This window comes from Pongo abelii, chromosome 3 (genome assembly GCF_028885655.2).
Source record: "Pongo abelii isolate AG06213 chromosome 3, NHGRI_mPonAbe1-v2.0_pri, whole genome shotgun sequence".
Taxonomy (NCBI): Eukaryota; Metazoa; Chordata; class Mammalia; order Primates; family Hominidae; genus Pongo; species Pongo abelii.
This window is the reverse complement of record NC_071988.2, coordinates 124,774,916-124,793,713: the sequence shown is the minus strand read 5'-3', so window position 1 is coordinate 124,793,713 and position 18,798 is coordinate 124,774,916. Positions and strand designations below refer to the sequence as shown.

The window sequence follows — 18,798 nt, the reverse complement described above, 5'->3', positions numbered from 1 at the left end:
AATAAGAGTGGTAGAAAACAATAAAGTTAAAAGCACATTTGTACTTCAACATTTACCATTAAACACCTCAAATGTTAAGGTGTCTCTGTGTGTGTGTGTGTGTGTGTGTGTGTGTGTGTGTTTAGAGCGCAAAGGTCTACAAGGAATGGAGAAGTACTTGAAATTTTTAATCTCTTGGTCTAAGCTATCACTAAAAGTGATTACAATGAAAAATGCATAATTAGAGCAAAATATTGTTATCTGTTTTGTTCAAAGATGCATCCCAAGTGCCTAGTTCCTGATATAAAGATATACTCAATAGTCAATCAGCATTATGTAGTTGACATAATGTATCTTGCCTTCATTAATTCAGTTGAGAAGGCTCCTGTTTTGGGGGCAACAGTTAAAGAAATAAGACTGGCTAAGTGGTACAATTAGGTAGGCTAATTGTTAGTTCATGATCTTTCTTACTGTTTGATTATTAGTGGACTGAAGTGATCCTGAAGGGAAATGGAAATAAAATAATAGCTTTAGACATCCTGATTCTGGGAGAGACAGAAAGAATGTCATTTATCGCCATCTGCCTGGAAAAGCTGATATGATCTCTCTAGAGGCACTTGCTCTAACAAGGGATGTTTAGCTCCACGAGTTGCCCTCTATCTTACCTACTCCTCCCTACAATCCAGGAGAGTCCACCAAAGCCCTATATTCCTTTTCCCTTTTACTCTACATGGAGACCTCTTCTGGTTTATCTGGATAACCAGATAAATACCACTGATGAGAACCCAGAGCTCAATGCCTCCAAAGGGAATGGACCATAGGAAGTCATACCTATATAGTGGGCAGCAATCCTTGCCCCATCTTTCTTAGCTCCCATTATAAGCCATTAAGTCATTCTGGCCAACTTTGTTCCCAATATAGAACACTCTAATTCAAATGACAAAGTTTGGTCAAGGTACAAAGATTGGTAAGAATGACATTGTAGCCTAGCTTGAGATACTTTCATTTTATTTTACTATTTTTCAATTGACAAGCAAAGAAGACCCAGAACATCTGATGATGCAAGTGGATTCTGCTTTCATCTTTCTCACAGAGATGATACCAGGATTTGGTGAAGGAGCCACATGTCAAAGGGTCCCAAAACTGCTGGCTTTTTACTTAAGATTCCCTTTTAAACAGGGAACATCAGACTTTGGAAAGCAGGGTGGAGTAGACTGCATTGGGAAGCAACTGTATTGACTTTTTTTATTTGGGGGTGTTGGAAGATTCTCTCATCTGTGGTTCTCTTGGTATAAGTAATCCTCTCTTACCTTCACTGTTTGCTCATGGCCAACTCATGCCTCAACCACCTAACTCCTGTGTTTCACTCTCCTCTGGGGACCCTTCACTCCAGGAGGGTCTTTGGGGAAACCTCCACTAAAGAAGGGTCAATCCAGCCTCCTTTCTGTGGGTCTATATCCAGCCTATAAGAAATAATGCAAGAACTAAGCCCAGTTTGGGGGTGATCATTTCTTTTTATGTTTTCTTTTTATAAGTTGTTTTATTTTTATTGAAATACTATGTGCACATAAATTTCAAATAAGGTAGTTCTAGAAGGCTGAAAACAAAAAAGTACTTTACACTCCCTACTCCACATCTACTGCCCACACCCCCTCCTCAGAGGCAACCTCTTTCAAATCTCTTAGCTATATATTAAGGGCATTTAACTCTACGTTTCCAAATAGTAGATGCATAGATTCCTACAAGGTTGAGTTATTATTGGGTTTTTTCTGTATGAAGCAGCAAAAGTTGGTGGTAGGATAAAGTGATGAGTTATGATATTTCTTTGGGGGTTCCTTGGAACTTGCTTTCACTTTCAGTTAACTCTCCAAAAGTTTCTTTTAAGATGACAGATTTTCTCAGAAATAGAAAAATCAAATTACCAACCTGTTTAGAAGAAACTAAAAAATTAACAAGAGAAAGTACACTCCAGCAAAGAGCTCCATGTTACACTACGGCAAGCTCTATTAGGTTCCCAGATAAACCCATAGCATTATTATTCTGTGCACCAAGAAAACTCATGATGTTCTTGCACATTCATTTGCCAAAATATTCAGAAAATAACTTTCAAAAACCAAACCAAATAGTTATGCTTAAAATACTTACAAAAATATAAGCAATAATAAAGTTAAACCAGGGTGTTTTACTGGTTAGCAGATCTCATAATTCACCAAATTTAATAAATATTTTATTATAAAAATTCAATGTGTCTTCTTGTACTAGGATGAAGACACTGAAGGCTGTAAAAGTCAAAGGAGGCTGGGCGCAGTGGCTCATGCCTGTAATCCCAGCACTTTGGGAGGCCGAGGCAGGCAGATGACCTGAGGTCGGGAGTTCAAGACCAGCCTGACCAACATGGAGAAACCCCGTCTCTAGTAAAAATGCAAAATTAGATGGGTGTGGTGGCATATGCCTGTAGTCCCAGCTACTCAGGAGGCTGAGGCAGGAGAACCACTTGAACCCAGGGGGCAGAGGTTGTGGTGAGCCAACATCACGCCACTGCACTCCAGCCTGGGCAACAAGAGCGAAACTCTGTCCCCCTACCAAAAAAAAGTAAACAAAACACATGAAATTGTAATCAAAATAGTCATTCTTACCTACCATGGAGATGTAAACTATGTGCCCTGCTTGTCAATTTGTTCTGCTAATTATGCAATGTCCTTCTTGGATCCTGGAATAAAATGGCATTGTTCTCAATATTACCGGCACGCACGTATTTTAGAGACTTCGTATTTCCCACAGCTATAAGCGTTTTAAAAATTATATGTTAAGGCCCCTTCTACTTATACTATAACAAGTACTATTTTCAGGAAAGCAGTTACTTCATAGGTATTTTCAGCTACTTCCTTCAGTACAGAAATAACTTCTTTGGGAAACGATCATCAAGAAAAGTAGGGCCTTTTATTACAAGTATTCCATTTGTTCCATTTCTTGTGAAATCATCAAGATAGTGAAGGCATGGTAACTGTATCAACAGATGCTTCAAAAGGAAGTACATCAAACGTTTTAATAGTTTGACAAATTAGAGTATAAGGAAAATGAGTTAGAACCTACTCTCAAAGAGCTCACTGCCTAAAAAGGAAGATATAATACTCAAAGTCATAATACTACATATGATGCTACAGGAACTCAGAGGATAAAGAACCAGAGGCTGCTTGGAAGATAATGTCTGACCTGATTCTGGAAAAAAAAATCAGCCACAGAAAGAAGGGGAGGCTGAAATACATCAGTGGAACTACTATGTCACTTGCCACTTATACTAATAGTGGTATTACTGTATCTCTTGTGCATCAGTGATTAAATTATACCTGTGTGGACAGGTGTTACCTGGCCCTCTTTGCATCACCTTGTGGGAATTGGGGTTTAGAAAACCAGCACAAAAATGCAAATACTTTGGCTACGGCTATTGGTTTGATTAGTAAATTTTTCTTCATCCTTGACCCAGAAGTCTTGGGTCTTCCACCAGGATTCATGAAACTGTGGCAGACTAACTTGTTAGCTTTCAAGAGGAGTAAAATTTCAGCCCTTCCAAAGTTCTTGACAGTGACTGTGTCACATATTGTTACATTTTGCTGTATAACAAACAAATACAAAATTTAATGGCTTAAAACAGTAACAACTAAAAATAGACATATACATCAATGAAATGGAATACAGAGTCCAGGAATATAACCAGATAAGTAAGATCAAATGACTTTTTTACAATGGTACACAGGTGATTCAATGGAGTAAAGACAATTTTTTCAACAAATGATGCTGGAACAAATCACTATCCATATGCCCCAAAGTAAATATCAACCTATATCTCACATCTTATATAAAAATCAACACAAAATAGACCATAGATCTACTTTAAAATGTAAACCTATAAAACTTTAAAAGTAAACATAGGAGAAAATTTTTGTAACTCTGGGTCATGCCAAGAGTTCTTAGATATTACACCAAAAGTACAATTCATGAAAGAAAAAAATTACAATCTGGGCTTCATAAAAATTATAAACATTTGTTGTGTGTAAGCCACTGTTAAGAGAAAAGCACTGTTAAGAAAAACCACAAACTGAGAGAACATGTTTGCAAATTCTATATTTAGTAAAGGACTTGAATCCAGAATATATTGAGAACTCTTAAGGCTCAAAAGTAAGGAAACAATCAAATTTTTTGAAGTGAGCAAAGTATCTGAACAGGTACTTCACCAAGAAGATATATATATATATATATATATATACATATATATATATATGTGTGTATATATATATATATGTATATATATATATATGGCAAATAAGCACATGCAAATATGTTCAACGTCATTAATTATTAAGGAAATGCAAATTAATACCACAATAATATACTACTATGTACCTATTAGAATGTCTAGGGGTTTTCTTTAATGACAATACCAAGCTCAAATGAGGGTGTGTGAGGCAATTGGAACTCATTCCCTACTGGTGGGAATGTAAGGTATAGCCACTTTGGAAAACAGTTTGGCAATTTCTTATAAAATTAAATTTTAGATATTTTATCCAAGAGAAATAAAAAGTGATGTTCACACAAAATTCAGTGTATAAACGTTTCTAGCAGCTATATTCAAAATTTCTAAACACTGAAAACAAATGTCCCAAATGTCCTTCAGCTGGTGATTGAATAAAACAAACTGTGATACATCCAAAAAACAGAATCCTACTCACCAATTAAAAGGAACAAACTACTGATACAATAACACAATGTATCTGAAATCCATTAATGTAAGTGAAATAAATCAGGCTCAAAAAGCTATAAACTGTAAAATCCCATTTATGTCATTCTGGAGAAGGCAAAATTAGCACACAAAACAGATCAGTGGTTTCCAAATCTTGGGTGTAAGGGAGGGTTGACTACAAACGAGCAGCACAAAAGAATTTTGGAAGATGATGGAACTGTTCTGGTGAGTATCACACAATTCCATGTATTTGTCAAACTTCATTAGAACTACATACAAAAAAGACTGAATTTTATTATTTCTCACAATTTAGGGGATCAACTGGAGTTAGTCAGATGCTTCTTTGGCTCTATGCAGCATTAGCCAGGGAAATTTACAAAGCAGCATTGATCAGAAACTGGTCTAACCTGGAAGGTCAAAGAGGCTTCACTCGTGTCTGGCATGTTGGAGCTCCTCCATGTGGCCTCGTCATGTGGCTAGCTTGGGCTTGTGAAGTTAGCCCAAGAGATTATGGTGGGAATGACTCTGCCAGCTCTGGGCCTAAACTTTAAGAGACCTAGCAGCTTCCATCTTATTCTGCAAAGCCAGCCATCATGTAAGTTTAGCTATCCTGAGACTACTGTGCTAGGAAGAAAGAGGACCAGATTAAAGACGAGGGTAAATCGAATCCATCTTTTGATGGGTGGAGTGGTGGATACACAACAGCGAGGGGAGAAAATCAAAGCAGCCATCTTTGGAGACTACCTAATGCCCAAAGCACTAAAAATGCCCCAAAGCACTGAAAAATGTCCATTTTGTTCAGAAATTTACTTACTGTGGTACCCATAGATTAATTTTATTAACATGACAGTAGGATTGTAAGCCAAATTATAAGTATTTGAAGATTGAATGGAAAACAAAGAAGTGAGACAGTAAATATAATTACTTCATAGACTAAAAAAAAAAGAAATGAGAAAGGCTTCCAGATACATGCAGGGTAACACAAAGAAAACCTTTCAAATTGTATATAAAAAAAAAAAAGACCTAAAATATTTATAAACTGAGTGGACAGACCCATCAAGAGAGTTAAAAACAAAAACTACAAGAAAGAATTAAATTTGTAAATGAAAGAAATAAAATAACAAAAGTTAAAAGAAAAGGTAATAAAACATGTTTATAACCTCAAAGTAGGGAAGTATTTCCCAAATGGACAAAAACAAGGACGCTATAAAGAAACCTTATACAAAGACAATTTAGAAGACGAATGAGTGACCAAATGGAAATATTTGCTAGATAGGTAATCGGTAATACTCAAAGACTTATAACACGTCAATTAGAAAGACAATCCATATAAAAAAAAAAACTGGGCAAAGGGGCAAAGGACTACACAGTACAAATGTACAATGCAAAAAATAAGATACAAGATACAAATATTACCAATAAGCAGTGATGAGATGCTCAATCCTACTAGTAATCAAGGAATTGCACATGAAAATAAAATATCTTTTTCCTATAAAATTGACAAAAATTAGAAATATTGATTTGTACCCGTGATGATGAAGAAATGGGGAAGTGGATGCTCACAGACTCTTGGTTGTAATATAATTGGTACAAATTATTTGAGAAGTAATTTGGTAGTACTTGTTATAATTCAAAACAAGCATATCATTTGAGTTGGCATTTTAGCTTCTAGCAATCTAGTTTATGAAAATAAAAGCATAAGTATGGAAAGATATATGCAGATGGATTTTTGTATTATAAGCAATATTGAAAATTAGAAACAATCTAAATATACATAAAGAAATGATTAAGGCCGGGTGCAGTAGCCCACACCTGTAATCCCAGCACTTTGGGAGGCCGAGGCAGGTGGATTGCCTGAGGTCAAGAGTTCAAGACCAGCCTGGCCAACATGGCGAAACCCCGTTTCTATTAAAAATACAAAAATTAGCTGGGCATGGTGGCAGGTGCCTGTAATCCCCACTACTCGGCAGGCTGAGGCAGGAGAATCACTTGAACCCAGGAGGCAGAGGTTGTAGTGAGCTGATATTGCACCACTGCACTCCAGCCTGGGCAACAGAGCAAGGCTCCATCTCCAAAAAAAACAGAAAAGAAAAGAAAGAAATGATTGAATAAACTCTAATGCTGCCATATAATTGAACATTATGCAGCCAATATAAAAGGCAGATCTATATATAGATTTGTTAGTGTAAAAAGCAAATTTTAGATCAATTACAGAATGATTTTATCCTTGAAAATATGAAAACATCTGGTTATTTATCCACATAGATTTATTGCATATATTCAAGAAAGATAAATAAATTTAATTAACATAGATTACCTTAGGGAAGATGAAATTTGATGACTGGGTAATAGAAGGAACATTCACTGGACAATTTAGATAATTTTTAAGGTGAAACTACGGATGATTCTTTTTGTTGTTTTCTAGCATTTTTCTGAAATAGGAGAGAAAATAACTGCTGGAGCAAGGATGTGGAGGACACTGGAGAGAAAGGATCCAAGGACATAAATGGAAGGGCTCATCTCAGACACCATAGACACTTCACTCTGGACATGCATGAAAAGAGGGAAGAGTTGGTGGGGATATAGATCAGTAGGAGAGCAGGAGGTAGGGTGAGAAACCTGGAAGTTGAGACATCTTGCCTGATGGTCCTGATTTCTCAATAAAGATGAGGATGAAACCTGGGCTTGAAGAGAGTGGTCAGTATTTGGAAGAATCAATGAAGAAAAGAAGAAAGGATGCTCACCAAGGATAAGGCAGGAAAAGTGCACCCCTGGAATTTTATATAGGACTAGAAGTGGCCCTTGACTGCAAAGATAGGCTGGGAATGTAATCTTGCTTTCTGGCCAGAAAGAAGAGAATAGCTTTTGGTGGGCTGCCATCATCCTCTGCCACATTGTGACTATCTTAGATTTTCTCGGTAACACAGATCACTTTTCCTACTCCCTCACAAATCTATATTCAATTTTACACTCAGCCATACTCAATTTGAACAAGTTTCCTATAAAATTTTTTTTAACTGACAAAAAGTACTTATATTTATGGGGTATAATATGATGTTTTATAGTATGTATATATTGTGGAATGGCTAAATCAAGCTAATTAATATATGCATTACCTCACATATTTTTGTGTGAGTAACTTAAAATCTATTCTCTTAGCAATTCAGTTTTCTTTCCTTAATGAAGACATTATAGAATTATTGAAGCTGAAAAAAACTCTTAGAAATTTTCTCATCCAATTATCTCATTGTATGGATGAGAAAATGGTGACAGACAGAGATAAATGATTTTCCAGTGCGGCATAGCTTAGAAATAGTCTTTGGACTGACCCAAGCCAGAGAAGTTCCCATGATGCCATACAAATCCCGTTACTGTGATTAAAAGGTAAGAGATACTACGTCTGTGATCATTACAAATAGATGTCTCCAAATTAAAAATAAGAATTATGCTTTGAAAATTAGTCATACTCTCTGTTAAACAAAAATTACTCCTATTTAGGCCATAATCCTAAGCAACTTAATGCAGGAACAGAAAATAAAATACTGCATGTTCTTACTTATAAGCAGAGCTAAACATTGACCACACATGGACACACATGGACATAAATATGGGAATACACAGTAGAACAACAGATACTGTGGTCTACTAGAAGGGAGAGAGAGGGAGGGAGAGGGAGTTGAAAAACTACCTATCAGGCACTATGCTCACTATGGATGACATCCATACCCCAAACTTCAGCATCACACAATATTCCCATGTGACAAATCTGCATATGTACTTCCTGTATCTAAAATAAAATTTGAAATAAAAAAATTACCCCATTGAAGGTGATTATATGTAATAAGTATATTACTATTAATTTTCTATGAAATGCATTAAAATGAGAGAGAACAGGTGAGTAATTTGAACTGATGTGTATTTTTAATATCAGTAGCTTCTCCAAATCCTACAGTTTGCACCATATTCACACTCTTCAAAACACCATTCAAGGCTATGCCATGCTTTGGGAAAGATTACAGTGCTCTCTGCAGCTTCAGCATAAATAACACAGTTGGGGAAAAAAACAGTCATTGAAACATCAACATAAAAGTGTGTGCAATTAATATGCCTCAGAAATTCACTTTTCTTCTTAAACTGAATGAAAACACTTACATAAAGATCACATTTAAGCACAGTTTACTGCAGCATGTATGACAGGTAACTTTTTGTGTAAAAGATATGCAATATAGAAAAAGATGTATATGTGTGCCTATCTGTAAATTATTTTGAGAACACTTTAGGAAATGGCACAGTTGCCTCTGGGGAGGTGAAATGACACCTTAGTAGTCAATGTAGGAAGATTTGTTTTTCACTGTGAATCTTCTGTTCATTTGAATCTTTTGATCATATGCAGGTATCAATCTTTCAGGTAAAAAAAAAAGTTAACAAAAAATTTCGATTGCCTATTAGAGAAATGGTAGGCATCCAAATGTTAAGCCTCTCTTGCCAGAAGTTCCATAACTTTAGGTAGGTTATTTAATCTTTATGCTTTCCCTGACCACTCAATTTATTTTTATTTTTATATTTTTTAACTTTTTTTAGTTGGATTTACTTGGTCCATCTCTTTTTTATCAAAACATGATTATTTCTTTTTTTCTCTTTTTGAAAATTTTTCTAGATTTAGGGGGTACATCTGTGCATTTCTCTTTTTGAAAATTTTTCTAGATTTAGGGGGTACATCTGTGCATGTCATGCAGTTGTGTTACATAGATATATTGCGTAGTGATGAAATTTGGGTTTTTAGTGTTCCCATAACCCGAATAGTGAACATTGTACCAAATGGGTAGTATTGCATCCCTCAGTCCCCTCACACTCTCCCATCTTTTGGAGTTGCCAGTGTCTATATTCACTCTATATGTCTGATATGGTTTGGCTGTGTCCCCACCACATCTCATTTTGAATTTTAATTCCCATAATCCCCATGTGTCATGGGAAGGACCTGAAGTGACTGGATCATGGGGATGGTTTCTCTCATGCTGTTCTCTGTTACTGAGTGAGTTCTCAAGTGATCTGATGGTTTTATAAGCGTCTGGCATTTCCCCTGCTCCCACTCACTCTCCTGCCTCCTTGTGAAAAAGGTGCCTGCTTCTGCTTCGCCTTCCACCATGATTGTGTTTTCTGAAGCCTCCTTAGCCATGCAGAACTGTGAATCAATTAAACCTCTTTATAAATTAACCAGTCTCGGGTATTTCTTCATAGCACCACGAGAACAGACTATTACAATGTTCATGTGTACTCATTGATTAACTCTCACTTATAAGTGACAACATGCAGTTTTTGACTTCCTGTTTCTGAGTCATTTCACTTGGGACAATGGCCTCCAGTTCCATGCATGTTGGTTATTATCCTTTTATTTTATTTATTGATTTTTAATTTATTTATTTCATGAACAAGTTCTTTAGTAGTGATTTCTGAGATTTTGGTGCACCCATCACCCAAGCAGTGTACACTGTACCCAATGTGTAGACTTTCATATCTCACCCCCTCCCACCCTTTCCCCCAAGTCCCCAAAGTTCATTGTATCATTCTTATGCCTTTAAGTCCTCATAGCTTAGCTCCCACTTATAAGTGAGAACATATGACATTTGGTTTTCCATTCCTGAGTTACTTCACTTAGAATAATGGTCTCCAATTCCATCCAGGTTGCTATGAATCCCATTATTTCATTCCTTTTCATGGCTGAGTAGTATTCCATAGTATGTATACACCACAATACTCTGGATTATCTTATTAGAAGCAGCCCTGCCTCTTCACAATTTAGTCATGAAAAACGGTAATCTCTATGAGCTCAGAGCTAGATAATAAAAACACATCTGAATGAGTAGACTCCATTTTATGCACTGATTTATGTCAACTAATTTCTTTAACTTGAGAGAAACTAATATTCATGTGGTGAAAATATTAATAGTTATGAAACGATATAAAATGAAAGGTGAATCTATTTTCCAACTCAGTCGTTTCCCTCCAAAGAAAGCTAGGTGTATTCTGTGTATCTTTCCAGAAATTATGCCAATAAGTATTTGAGTAATACTTAAGTAATAAATAATTTTTAATTGAATGTTTCCTGTATGCCAAGCACCTCTGTACACACAGGGGACAAGGAGTAAACAAAAACTATGTCACTCTAGTAGGAGGAGACATATATACATAAATTAATACTCATACACATATTATGTCTAAAAGTTACAAGTAATCTTGTAACTAATTTAAGAAGATTTAAGAAATAGAAGTAACATACAATGGAGTTGCTATTTTATAGAGAGAGACCTATGAGAGGGTGACATTTGAGTAAACACTGGAATCAATGGGAAGGAGGGAAACATGGATATCTGGAGTGAGAGCCTTCCATCCAGACACAGCAGCCAGTGCAAAGGTCTCAAGAGGGGGTTTGTCTGGGATTCAGGAAACTGTCCATGGCCCGTGTGGCTGGGGTGGGGAGAGCAAAGGGGAGGGACAGTGGTAGGAGGTAAGGCCAGAGGGCAAACAAAGGGCAAGATCATGTGAAGCTTGGGAGACAACTGAAAGACGTTGGGTTTTGTTCTGAGAGAAATCAGAGGGTGGGGGTGAAGGTGTGGCACTGGGGGTCTTGAGAGAGGAGTGACATGATCTGACACATTTTCACAGAATCATTCAAATTGCTGTGTTGAGAACAGACAGGCAGTGGGGGTGGGCAAGGGTAGAAACACTGAGATGAGCTCAATGCCAGATGATGATATTTTGGACCAGGTAGCTGAAGCGTAAGTTGTGACAAACTTTCATATTCTGAAATATTCTCAAGGTGGCCCTGACAGAATTTTCAGGTGAAGCTGAGCAGCATGGCTCCAGAGTTTGCACCTGGATAACCGGAAGGATGGACTTGCCAACAACTGAGAAGCAGAAAACTGCTGATTGAGCAGATTTTGAGGGGAAGAGCGTGAATTTGGTATTAGACATTTTAAGTTTGCCATATATATTAGACACTCAATATGGGAGAAATTAAGGCATATGTTTGCTGTTAAGACTGGTTTACTAGAGCAGGAGAAAATGACAAGCAGGACAGAGAGTGAGAAGGAGAGGACGGTATCCAGTGCACACATGGAGAGTTTCCAGAGTGGAAAACACACAGATGTTTATAAAGTTACAGTCTGGAAGGCGAGTATGCAAGCACAAATGCACATAGTGAGTAGCCAGGTTGATAGGAACTAGGGCAAAGTCTTTTCTGGAAGCTTCTATTTTCATAGTGAAATAAAGAACGTCTTGTTTGAAGGAATTAATGAATCCCTTTTTACTCCCTTGCTTAAAACCCTCCATAGGCTTCCCCTCACCCTTGAGAATAAGATCCAAACATTTTATCACAGCCCACAAGGCCTCACGGGGCCTGGACCTGGACCTGCCTACCTCTCTCCATTGCCACAAATGCTTCAGTCACAGGGCCCTCCCCTTTGTGTCTCAGACAGATGACAAACTCGATCAAGCCTTGGCTTCTTTGACTTACTTGTTCCTCTGTCTGGTACGCCCTTTCTCTTGTCCTCCCAAGTCTGGCTCACTCTTATCACATAGGTTTCACTTCAAAGGTCGCCTCCTCAGGTCTTTCTTGAACATCTCATCTAAAATAAACCTTCCTCCCAACACATTATTTTACTATATATTTGTTATGTATTGTCTGCTGCTTCCCACAAGAATGTGTTTCATAAGAAACTAGCACTCTTATCCCACCTTATCACTCTCTCTCTGTCTCCTGATCCTACCAATCATTACATTATGTGTGTGTGTGTGTGTGTGTGTGTGTGTGTGTGTGTGTGTGTGTGTGTGTGTGTGTGTGGAGAGGGAGGGAGAGAGAGAGAGATTGAGATTTCTCTGTATTATCCATCTCCTCTAAGAGAATAACAACTCTACAACAACAGGTACTTTGTCTATTCTATTCACTGTTGTGCTTCCTGACCTTAGAACTGTATCTGGCACATAATAGTTGTTCAATGAATATTTCCTGATGAACAATTTGGAAAGTCAGATGAAAAATTGGATAGAGAGCATATAATAGAGAGCCTGGCATATAGTAAATCTTCAATAAATGTCACCTGCTGTGATGATAAAAAAAGACAGTCATAGCAACCATCATAAGCACAACTATGAAAGGCTGATGACTTCTCTTTACTCGTGAACCAATCTCCTCTTCTCTCATTAGAAATTTTGGTTAATCACATCTCCCTTCTCCTTCTTCATAGGTTCCTTGCCTTCAGCTGTCTCATTTTTGCCCACAATTAAAAACAAAAACAACAGTTAAAATATACCTTCCTTAACTCTGTATTTTCTTACTAGATACAGCCAAGTATCTTTACAGTCTAGCAATAAAAAAGAGTTGTTTATACTACCTCACAGCTGGTTAACCAAAATAAATATTGAATGAATAGACTCATTTTTCTTTACTGTTCTTATCTATAGTTTCTTTAAATTGAAAGAAACTACTTTCACCTAACTCAGTCTACCATCTAACTCAGTCCTCACTCTGCAAGGAAATTAGGCATATTCTGTGTATCTTTCCAGAAATTATGTATGTATGTCCAGACATATTCTGTGTACATAACTGTGCACCTTGAATTTCTCTTAATAAATGAAACATCTTGGATAGCTTTCTAAAGTACATATAAAGAGCTAGGCCAGGCACGATGGCTCATGCCTGTAATCCCAGCACTTTGGGAGGCCAAGGCAAGGAGGATTGCTTGAACCTAGGAGTTCAAGACCTGCCTGGGCAACACTGTGAGACCCCACTCCCTACCCTAATCCCCCCACCACCCCCTACCCTAATCCCCCCACCACCCCGTCTCTACAAAAAAATTTTAAAATTATCTGGGCTTGTGATGTGCCTGTAATCCAAGCTACTCAGGAGGTTAAGATGGGAATCCCACTTGGGCTGAGGCCAGGAGTTGAGCCTGCAGTGAGCTGTATTCAGCCTACTGCACTCTAGCCTAGGTGACAAAGCAAGAACTCATGTTTATTTAAAAAAAAAAAAAGAGAGAGAGAAGAAAGGGAAAACAAGCACTATTTCTGGGAAAAAAATCACTGTATTTAGAATAGCTTTCCCTCTTAGTAAATAAAAGTAACAACCCAGGCCAGGAGCGGTGGCTCACGCCTTTAATTCCAGCACTTTGGGAGACCGAGGCAAGTGGATCACCTGAGGTCAGGAGTTTGAGACCAGCCTTGCCGACATGGCGAAGCCCCGTCTCTACTAAAAATACAAAAATTACCTGGGCGTGTTGGCGGGCACCTGTAATCCCAGCTACTCGGGAGGCTGAGGCAGGAGAATCACTTGAATGCAGGAGGTGGAGGTTGCAATGAGCCGAGATAAGCACCACTGCACTCCAGCCTGGGCTGACAGAGTGAGACTCCATTTCCAAAAAAAAAAAAAAAAAGTATCAACCCATTACTCAATGAGTTTTTCAGTCCTCGGTATTTATTTTCCCTAATTCAACCTCTAAGGAAGCCACAGCTAATGGAAACGAGTTACAGAAAGAGAGAAACAGGAGAAAAGCCTAAACTCAGATTTTCTAAGGCGCACAACAGGCTTGTCACGTTTCTGGACTGGACAGTTTCAACTCTTGCTGTTTAAAGTTTATTTTAAACTGTTGGTGCAGTTTCTTTAAAAGACGGCAATTCTGTTTGGGTAGTGAAAAATACATGTATCTACCTAGTTTCGTCTACAGGTTCCAAACTTTTTAAGGATGGGGTGGAGGACGATGTTCGCTGGCTTTTGGCAAATAATAGTATTCTGGTATTCCAGGACCACCACTCTCTGCCCACTCCTGGGAGCCCCTCCCCTCGGCCCTCTCCTCCGACTCTCTGCTGGGCCCTTTAAACCCCCTCTCCTGTTTAGCAGTGGTCCCGCCGCCCGCCTTGCGTCCCCCGTGCTGAGCTGCACGTGGAATGGCCCATGACGTCACGAGGCCACGGCTCAATCAGATGCGGCGTTTGGGAAATTTTAAATTTAAAGGCGGGGCGGCCCGTGCGCCCTGAAGTGCCGGCCGCAGAGGGTCCTGGCCATTTTCCTGGGACCAGTTCAGCCCGACAGGATGGCGGAGGAAGGAGCCGTGGCCGTCTACGTGCGAGTGCGGCCGCTGAACAGCAGGTAGGGGGGCCACACCACGGCCCAGTGCCCGCTGAGCCTGCGGCGCCGCCCTGAGCCGGAGGGGCGAGGCCTGCGATGTTTCCAGGAGCCGCTGCTTCCCGACTCTGCTGTCTAGTAACTCGGCTGCTGGCCGTCGTTTCAGGGTCTGTAAAGTGACAGGGGAGGATCGGAGATCTAGAAGATACTTTCCAGCTGCGAGATTCACTTAAATTTAACTCAATCTCGCCGACATACAGACCTTCCCTTCTGTGCTGCTCTGCCTTACGGCATCTGCTCCTCCCTGCCCCATTCCCCGCCTAGAGAAGTCGTATGGGACCGTGCCTTCCTGGCCCTCATCACAGTTAGTCATTTTACACGTAACTGCTGTCTCCAGACCCCCTGAAGACGAGGGCTAGTCTGTCTTGTCATATTACATTCAGTCGTCACTCAAGACCATTCTACAAATATTTATCAATTTTTTTTAGTACCTTTGTACAACACAGACACCTCCGTCATTGCCCAGTGGCTCTTCCATTCTAATGGGACGAGACAGAAAGTAAAGTTGAAAATGTAGGATGTTAAATGGTGATATGTAGGTAATAAATGCTATGGAGAAAAAGCAGGAACAGGAATAAATGAAATCGGTTTGCTTCGCTAGCTTCTGGCCCTCGAACCGAAATGCTAACACTTTATGTGTGTGAGAAATTTTTATTGAACACGGGGTTTAATAAATGCAAATACCAAGATCAGGAATTTCCTATTTTTGAGGAGCTCATTATCTAATGCCTTAAACGGCTACATAAAGAAACCATTAGGATACCTTTTGACAAGTGTTATGATGGGCAGGTGGAGAATGTTTGCTAGAGGAGTCATTAGCCCATCAGAGAGATGACATCTTCCCGTGGGGTGAACTGGTGTCAGGAAAGTCTTGACGCTTTTCATGAGTGAAATAATCCCTATGTTACTTAATGGAAAGGAAAGTCAGAGTATTCCAGGCACAGAGAGGTTACATCTGTCATTTGGGGAAGACCTTCAGGTAGAGCTTAGGATGTATCTAGGAATTCAGAGGAAAATGGAAGAGAGAAATGACATGATCTAGGACTCGTGCCATGCTGAGGATTTCATAAGTTTCCAAAAGGTTTTAAGAATTTTAAGCAAGACAGACATAATCAGAGTTGCATTTTGAATCCATCCCTTCGTTTACCAGTACTTGGGGAGAGGGTGAGAATGAAAGCCTTCACAAGAAAACACTTTTGAGGCGGCAGAAGATCACTGAAGCTCCATTTAAGAGTTGAATCCTCAAAGATGGACTTTCTGTCGTTCTTTTATATTACTATCTTTCAAAATATTCTTTAGAAGGGGAAATGTTTTCAATTATCCCTCCTATGACATGACTTTTATGACTGGTTAAAATGCAGTGTTTTTATTCTTTTAGAGAAGAATCACTTGGAGAAACTGCCCAAGTTTACTGGAAAACTGACAATAATGTCATTTATCAAGTTGATGGAAGTAAATCCTTCAATTTTGGTAAGCTTATAATAGCATCAAAAGTTACCTTGTTATCCTTTTGCTATTAAAAGTACAAAAGGCTTATCAATAATATTAGATTTGTCACTAAAGATTAGACTAAGCCTTCTATAAACTGCTTCACTGGAAACAAAATTGTTTATCCATCATGTATTTAAGTAAGGTAACCAATTGGCATTTAAAACAGTTATAATCACAGGTATCTAATTTGCATCTAGGTAGATTCCAGACCCCCATGTGCAAGCACTATACCTTACTGCCTCTTGAAAGAACATAGAAAAGTTGACTTGTAGTGTATTTTTTGTGTGTGAAAATGAACTCATTTTACCTTAGGGAAGGGTATTTTCAGAGAACCAAAAAGTTGAAGAAAATACTGTGTCTTAAATAGTTGATCATCCTACATTCTGACAGTTTTACTTTTGGGAATAATTACTAATTTGGAATGAAAACACAGTGGATTCATTTGGTTTAACTTCTGTGTTGTTGTTGTTGTTGTTGTTTAGATCGTGTCTTTCATGGTAATGAAACTACCAAAAATGTGTATGAAGAAATAGCAGCACCAATCATCGATTCTGCCATACAAGGCTACAATGGTTTGTATTCACTCAATGCTGCAGAAACATTTTAGTCTTGGGCATCTGTGCAACAAGCATGCATAGTTTTACCCATTATAGATTTGTTTTTAATCTTTGCATATGTGTGTTTTGTTTTTTGCAGGTACTATATTTGCCTATGGACAGACTGCTTCGGGAAAAACATATACCATGATGGGTTCAGAAGATCATTTGGGAGTTATACCCAGGGCAATTCATGACATTTTCCAAAAAATTAAGAAGGTAAGTAACTTAACTGGATTTCTAGTATGTACAGGTAAAACTAGTAAAAACTGGGTACCAGTCTTAGTGTATTTCTCTTGTAAAGATGAAAGGAAGTAGACTTACAGTTATTGTTTGATTATCCATGGGGAAAGAAGAAAGGCATAGCATAGATTCACTTTTATCTCCACAACTTACTTTATAAAGCTTAAAGTTCTTTTATTCTTTCTCTTGAATTCTGCAACAATAATACTCTCAACAAAAAGTAGGCATTAAGGAACAAGAAAATGTTATCAGAATGGTTAGCTCCACCTAACCATTTAACTATCAGTGATTATAAAGGAACAGTAGAAAGTAGATGTAGGTAAAAAAAGAAGGGAAGCAGAAAGCCAGAATAGGCAACCTAGTTAGTTGGTTTTAAATTAGCATTTTTATTAAAGTAAGAACATCTTTTGAGAGGGTTTTATTTTGAGCATAGAGTTTGAGCCTAGAGTTGGTGTTCTTCCAGCTTTATGGTACTTCACTTTTCATTATTTCTGTAACGATGCTTTTATATTTTTATGTTTATTATTTTATCAACTTTAGAACCAAGGGTTTTCTTAGTTTCTTTTACAGACATTTTACCTCTTTAAGCACATGAGCATTTAGTATTAGGTTTTCACAATTGGATGCTTCCTGGTGTTTTTATGTAATTTTTTTTCTTCTAGTTTCCTGATAGGGAATTTCTCTTACGTGTATCTTACATGGAAATATACAATGAAACCATTACAGATTTACTCTGTGGCACTCAAAAAATGAAACCTTTAATTATTCGAGAAGATGTCAATGTGAGTAGCAGACTTAAGGGAGCTTTAAAATTGACTTACTTATTGGGATTATTGTTCTTGAATGTTTACCTTTAATTTCTATGGTTTTTAAAGTGTCTCCTATTTCTATAGTATGTGAGGGTTTTTTTGAAGTATTTATATTCATCTTTTAAACAATATGAATAGTTTTAAAATACTGACAGCTCTAATATTTTGGTTTAAGTGTAAAAATAGCAAGTTGGAAGTATCAGGTTAGAATTTGGTGTGCTTTGGTATATGAAATAAATTGTGGGTATTCATAGAATTACTTGTTATATTCCTACAGAATTATGGTTCCATTTGCTACTTTTAACTTTCACAAATGAATTCTATAATAGTTTGCACCTTCTTTTGAAAAGCAAACTTGTGACTTCTATTTCTCTAATCTTTCCATAATTAAACTTGTTTCAGAGGAATGTGTATGTTGCTGATCTCACAGAAGAAGTTGTATATACATCAGAAATGGCTTTGAAATGGATTACAAAGGGAGAAAGTAAGAGTTTATGCTGTATTTCTTTAGAACACTTGTAAAAACTATCTTTTCAATCAAGCGCGTTTAGACTTCAAATCATACTTTTTTAAGTTAAAATAAAAGTTATTGTGTTTCTGTGGATTTTAATATATATGCAGCTGAAATATAACTCATTTTTACAGAGAGCAGGCATTATGGAGAAACAAAAATGAATCAAAGAAGCAGTCGTTCTCATACCATCTTTAGAATGGTAGGTAATTCTCTCTATCTATCTATTAGATCTTTCCAAGTAAGAATGCACT

General features: G+C 37.8%; 1 protein-coding gene across 16 annotated transcripts in view; it reads left to right on the top strand.

The window, feature by feature from the left end:
- Positions 1–18,798, top strand: part of CENPE (centromere protein E) — a 243,248-nt gene that overhangs the window by 130,520 nt on the left and 93,930 nt on the right. For 15 of the 16 annotated variants that reach the window (XM_063723554.1, XM_063723555.1, XM_063723550.1 and 12 more), the window contains exons 1-7: positions 14,696–14,858; positions 16,273–16,364; positions 16,868–16,957; positions 17,082–17,200; positions 17,887–18,006; positions 18,436–18,517; positions 18,679–18,746. In XM_063723554.1, coding sequence (XP_063579624.1) covers positions 14,803–14,858; positions 16,273–16,364; positions 16,868–16,957; positions 17,082–17,200; positions 17,887–18,006; positions 18,436–18,517; positions 18,679–18,746 — 627 coding nt within the window. In that variant the 5' untranslated portion in view covers positions 14,696–14,802. Of the gene's footprint in view, positions 1–14,695; positions 14,859–16,272; positions 16,365–16,867; positions 16,958–17,081; positions 17,201–17,886; positions 18,007–18,435; positions 18,518–18,678; positions 18,747–18,798 lie in introns of those variants that run through there. The other variant, XM_063723551.1, reaches the window with a different exon arrangement.